Source organism: Octopus bimaculoides, chromosome 14, assembly GCF_001194135.2.
Source record: "Octopus bimaculoides isolate UCB-OBI-ISO-001 chromosome 14, ASM119413v2, whole genome shotgun sequence".
Taxonomy (NCBI): Eukaryota; Metazoa; Mollusca; class Cephalopoda; order Octopoda; family Octopodidae; genus Octopus; species Octopus bimaculoides.
Genome location: NC_068994.1, coordinates 18050269 through 18056941, shown reverse-complemented (window position 1 = coordinate 18056941; position 6673 = coordinate 18050269). Strand labels below are relative to the sequence as shown.

The 6673-nt window shown below is 33.6% G+C and overlaps 1 protein-coding gene across 1 annotated transcript in view; it reads left to right on the top strand.

Annotated features, from left to right (window-relative positions):
• The first annotated feature begins 4950 nt into the window (after positions 1–4950).
• LOC106880017 (enolase 4) overlaps positions 4951–6673 on the top strand; it is a 38290-nt gene continuing 36567 nt past the window's right edge. The window contains exon 1 of the mRNA XM_014929814.2: positions 4951–5163. Within this exon, the coding sequence (XP_014785300.2) occupies positions 4951–5163 (213 nt within the window). The remainder of the gene's footprint in view (positions 5164–6673) is intronic.

Below are 6673 nucleotides of genomic sequence, written 5' to 3'. Positions count from 1 at the left end.
GTGGTGGTGGTGGTGGTGGTGGTGAAGGAGGATGAGGAAGAAGAGGAGGGGAGGAGGGGAGGAGGAGGAGGAAAAAGAAGAAATAGTGGGAACTGAAGCCTGCCAAAGAAGTAGAAAATAACAAAAACTCTATTCTTTGAGACTGTGGTATTTAAACTGATCAAGTTTAAGTACCACAATATATTGTCTATTGGTCAGAAGAGGTCAATAGGCCAGATATTGTGGTAAAAAAAATCACATTGACAAAACATGTTTGCTCATAGATATGTCAATCACAGCAGACTGCAACACTTCATTAATAAAACATCTGAAAAGTTAAGTAAATACAGACCTCGAAATAAAAGTTTCAAAAATGTGGCCTCGAAGAATAAGAACTGTACCTGTTATCATCAGAGCTTTGCTGTTAATACGATACAGAACTCATAAACACTATGGCCAAACACCAAGAAATCCAAAAGTATCTGAACTACAAAAAGTTGTTCTCATGGATATTGTGCACATCCTGTCAACCTGAGAATGCCTGATTTTCTTTAAACCCTTCTAAGATTGAAATCTTACAAATTCAGCAACCCTATTTCTCAGAATCTGGTTTCCTCATGAATAACATGCTTGTTCTTGAGGTTTCTGAGCAAGACTCGGAACAGCTTGCATAAAACAAAACAACAATGAAAATAGCAGCATTAACAACATCAACAACAATAATAATGATAATAATTACATCCCTCACAATGATGTACAAGATTCTTACATCAGCTCTAATGAATTGTACTCATGCTTTCTCACTCCTTATTAGCAATAACATTTTCCTTGATGAATGAAAAAGGATGTAAATATGAATCATGTGGATGCAAGTATCAATTGTTTATTAACAAAATGATTCATGATGATTGTTATGACAAGTCCAAAATCTTTCAATGGCCCGTGTCAACTACAAAAAGGCCTTTGATAGTCTTCTTCACAGCTGGACAGAGGAATGCTTGGAAGCATTCAAAATTTCATCAATAATCAGGAATTTTTTGTCGAATGATATAAAGCCCTTGAAAAGAACAATTCTCAGCTACAGCTATAAATTCTGAAGAAGTCAACATCAATTGTGGAATCTTTCAAGGAGACTTGTTATCTCCTTTAGCATTAATTCCCCTGAGTAAATTCCTGAATAAAACTAATTATGGATATAAAGCATATGAAAAAGTCACCAACCATCTTCTCTATATGAATGGCTTGTAACTTTTTGTGAAAAAGGATCAACAGTAGCAAGCACTCCTTCATACAGTCAATCAATTTACTGATGACATTAAAATGGTATTTGGGCTTCACAAACACATCAGGGCTACATTTGTCAAGGGAAAACTATCAAGCATATGTTACGACACCCTTCAATGATACTAAAAAAAAAGAATTAAAAGTTGAAGGCAGTTATAAGTATTTAGGTGCTTGTGAAGGGGATGGAATGAAGCACTTACTTAAGAAAGAAAAGATAAGAAAAGAATGCTATTATAGAGTAAGAACTATTCTGAAAACTTAGTTGAATGCCTGATACAAAATTGAGGTCATAAACATGTTAGCAATAATAATAATAATAATAATAATAATAATAATAGTAATAATAGTAACAACAACAACAACAACAACAACAACAACAACAACAACAACAACAATAATAATAATAATAATAATAATAATAATAATATCAGTGATGATATCGGGATGGAGTTTGGCCTTGAGAAGTGTGCCAATGCCACTTTTAAGAAAGATGTCGGAACAGTAATAAAGGAACTTGAGCAGGAACAAACCTATAAATGTCTAGGAATAAATGAAGGCTCTGGTATCCAGCATGCAAGCATGAAAGAGAAGGTTAGGAAGGAATGTTATAGAAGAGTTCGAGCAGTTCTGAAATCTGAGCTGAATGCATATAATAAGGTGTTAGCCATAAATTCCTTAGCAGTCCCAGTTGTTCTTTATAGCTTCAATGTGCTTAACTGGAATACCAGTGAAATAATGAAAATTGATAGAAAAATTTGCAAGTTACTGACTTGTAATAAGATGCACCATCCAAAGGCAGACGTGGATCATCTTTACTTTCCCAGAGCTCAGGGAGGTCGAGGCTTGATCCAGCTTGAACTTGCGTACAAAATCACCACAATCGGACTGGCCAAATACCTTGAAACAACCAACGATTGGATGCTGAAACTTGTTGAAAAACATGAAAGACCGCAAAAACTTCACTCTATTCTAAAAGAGAGCAAAAAATTTGCTACTGATCTCTTAGATACCTACCAGCTTGATCAGGTTGAAGGAAATGCGCCAACTGCTGCTGCAAAGAAAATAAAATTAATTGCAAAGACAAAAGCACATGAAAAATTAGCTAGCAGATGGGGAACAGAAACAGATTAAACTTTTGGAAAAGAAAATTTCCTAACATTGGGCTACAAGTAGCCTTAGATACTAAGAACCCTCCTAAGCATTCTAGCTGTCCTTAATAACACTGTTTTTTGGAGTTGTACTAAACTAGATTTTATGCCTATTTCCTTTATCCATCTGTTCAAATCTTTAGGGATGAGTTCCTAATACACCTATAACTAGTCATCATCGGTTAGGCATCAGCAAAATTTTTATATCTTGGTTTAGGTATGTGTACACAGCAGTTTTTTGGGGGGGAAAATTTTTTCTTGCAAATTAAACCACAAGAGGAGCCAGGAAGGTTTTTAAAAAGAAGTCTTTTTACATAGGCATATTCCATTGGGATTTTTAGCTCCTTTTTCACTTAATATTAATCATATGATTGATAATTATTTAATAAATATTCATATTAAATTCTTATATAATTTTTGCTTCAAGAAACCATTCAAATTCTATGAGTAAGACATGTCAAATTTGCCTGAGTAATGTACTCAATTATATTGAACTTGACTTAAACTGTTTTTGTAATCTATATAATAAAATAGAGTTCTGTGTGTATTCACTTTCATCCCAAAATGGCTGCGCGAATTGCCTCCATACTTGGCATGTGTAAATGATTTCATTCCGGAGAAATAATAAGGTATTCAGTTTATTTTTTTCTTAAAAATTAATAATATTGCTTTATATATATGATTCACTTCTTTCAAAAGGTTTTCCGATAACAACTTCCGGTATGGATGTAGCAATGAAGAATTGTTCATTTTCATTTGTAAATCCTCTCATGACAATGTGTGAGTATTACTGGTTGAACATTGTCCTGAACAACTACAACAATATAATTTTCCTAAGGACAAAAATAAAAGAAACTTTTCTTCACATCACTACACAAGGAGAGGAAATTAATCGCACTTGGCTACAATATTCCAGATCAAAAGATGTGGTGGTTTTTTTTTTTTTGCAAAGTGTTTAAAAGTAAAGTTTGGGCTTCCTTATTTGCAGAAAATGGTTCAAATGATTGGAAAAATCTTGCAGCAGTCTTCTCCATCTAGAAAACTTTCAAAGATGGAAAGAACTTGAAATACAATTGAAAACATAAAAAACAATTGATAAAGCAAAACTACAAGAGTTGAAGCAAAAAGAATACTGGCACCTAGTACTAATAAGATTGATTTCTTTAGTAAGAGTTTTTGGTGAACAAAATCTTCCCTTTCATGGAAGTAGTGAAGGGTTGTACAGTTCAAATAACAGGAACTTCTTAAAATTTGTGGAGTATCTGGCAGAGTTTGATCCAATTATGAAAGAGCATCTGTGTAAAGTAAGGAATCATGAGACATTTGAGCGTTATCTTGGTAAAAGTATTCAAAATGAATTAATTCAACTCATTGCATCAGCTACTCAAAAGAAAATGATAGAAGCTGTCCAGGCTGCAAAATATTTCTCTGTTATTTCAGACTGCACACCTGATGTAAGCCATGTAGAACAAATGACAATGATCATTTGCTTTGTTTACCTGGGTAAAAATGATAAAGAAATGGCAGGTAATATCCACACTGAAAAATCTGGATTGACCATTGGGGAACACTTTTTGGCATTTATTCCACTAAAGGAAGCTACTGATGCTTTCATCACTGACACTATTCTAGAGAAACTTCATGAGTGTCTTTATCAGTTGAAAATTTGCATGACCAATGATATGATAATGGAAGTAACATAAAAGGTAAAGATAATGGAGTGCAGAGAAGATTACTGAATATTAATCCAAGAGCATATTTTGCTCCATGCAGTACTCCTAGTTTGAATTTAGTGGTCAATGATGCTGCCAGGAGCTGTTTAGATACAACAAAGTTTTTTGACCTGGTACAACATATTTATGTTTAATTTTCTTTCTCAACACATTGATGGGAAGCTCTGAAATCTCACGTGACATCATTAACTGTGAAACCATTAAGTGAAAAAAGATGGGAGAATGGAATTGATGCCCTTAAACCCCTTCGTTATGAGCTTGGCAAAGTTTATGATGCATTAATTGAAATTGCTGATGATGCTAACCTCACAGGTTCAAGTGGCACTTCTTCACATGTAGATGCTCAAGCTCTTGCCAATGAGATTTCCAAGTTCACTTTTGTGACTTCATTAATTTTTTGGTATAATATTTTTTTAAAATTAACATTACTAGCAAAAGTATAGACTCTGCACTTAAAGAGCTTGAACAAACCAAAGAGTATCTTATTGATTGCTGAGGTGATAAAAAGTTTGAAGAAAGTACTTGCTAATGCTCGTGAGGTAGCTGATGAATTTGGTATGTGTGCAGAATTTGAAGCAAAGCCAGTGCGCATTAGGAGAAAGAAACAGCAATTCTCATATGAAGGAAAAAAATTAACCTCTCCAGGATAGTAAACAAAGCTACAAAATAACTTTTTTATTTTGCAATACTGGATACATCAATTAACTCAGTTTCAGAACACTTTTGAACAACTGAAACAAGTAAATTCCATTTTTGGCTTTCTGTATGTTATAAAATCTTTGCAATATAAAACTTCTCATCAAGTAATGGAATTTTGCACAAAACTTGAGTCTGCCCTACTGGTTCGAGAGTCAAAGGATACTGATGCTAAAGATTTGACTAATCAGCTGAATGTCATATCAAGAAGACTTGTAAAATCCTATGGTCCTCTGAAAGTGCTTGAGCTACTTTGCGAGCAGCAACAAAGAGAAATCTTTCCAAATTTGTACATCACTTCCAGAATTCTACTCACCCTACCAGTAAGTGTCGCAAGCAGAGAGTGTAGCTTTTCAAAACTTAAATTAATAAAGACATATCTAAGAACTTCAATGGCCCAAGAGAGGCTCACTGGACTAGTTACATTTCCATAGAATATGAAATTTGTAAGAAACTTCCACTCCAAAAGCTTGTAAAAGATTTTGCAAGACAGAAAGCTCACAAAATTAGCTTTTAAGTACCAAGATTAAAAAATAACAGTATTTAAATATCTCATCAACCAATAATAAAAAAAACAACACCTTTGAGTCAAATCAAATCAAATAAGGAAAATACAAACAAGGGCTTGGTGAACTACTATTTGTTTACCATATTTGCTCGCATCCAATTAGTAAAATATTAAATTTTCAATACATTATGTTTATTAGTTATTATGCATTTTTTCATTAATTTTTAAGAAATAAATTTTAAAATTTTCCTTTACAAGTGACTTCAAATAGCTCCTGTGTTTATTCATATTTCTAAAAACTTCCTTGGTGGGCTCCCTTCGCTTACCATCCCCCCACCCTGTGGAGGGGGTGGGGCTTTAAAATTTGATTCACCTAGGGCATCAGTTACCCTAGGACCAGCCCTGGTACCACACATAGATATCAGAGTGATCACAGAGTGACATGAAATTGTTTTGCTCAAGAACACAATGCACCATCCGGTTTGGGAATTGAAACCATGATCTAGTGATTGCAAGTGCAACAGCCAAACCACTTGGCTACATGTCATTGTACACATACACACATGTATATGTAGTATACACACACTCACACACACATATATATATCCACCAATATTTATCTTGCTTGAATATATATGTGCATTTCAGCTATGACATAGCATTTCTTGTCAAGGTTGAAAAAAAACAAAGCAAATCAAAGAAAAACTGAAATAATTAATGCATCATATCAGTAATTACCTCAATCTATTCCAATGCTAATTCTAATCATATTTCTGCCTAATTCTAATCATATTTTTCTTTGATTACCAACATTGTCTAAATAGACAAAGACAATTAGGATAAGAAATTTGCAGAATTTATATGGCTTTTTGTTTTTGTATTCTGTACAATATACTTGAGCCTAATACTAAAAGAAGCCTCAAAGCAGTTTTAATATACACATAAAAACTGTGTTAGATGAAAGCATGCATACATATACTGAACTTTGGTGCAGCTATGTTTTAGAAGAGATATCATATAACATGAAATTGCACTAATTACTTGCTGTTGTTCCTTAGTAGGACATTGGCTGTGAAACCCATCTGTGTAAGTACCACAACCTGATAGCTGTGGCCATTACGAGAAAATGCATGTTTAGATATTAACCTTCCTTCGTAACAGGTTTTGTGCATAGTGAAGGTTTCAATATGCAGCTCATCTGTAACAGTTTACATTACATTCCTGACTATTAGGATGTTTCGTTTTTATGTTCATAGTTAGATTAGAAATACATTACAGAGGAAACATGATATATATATATATATATATATATATATATATATATA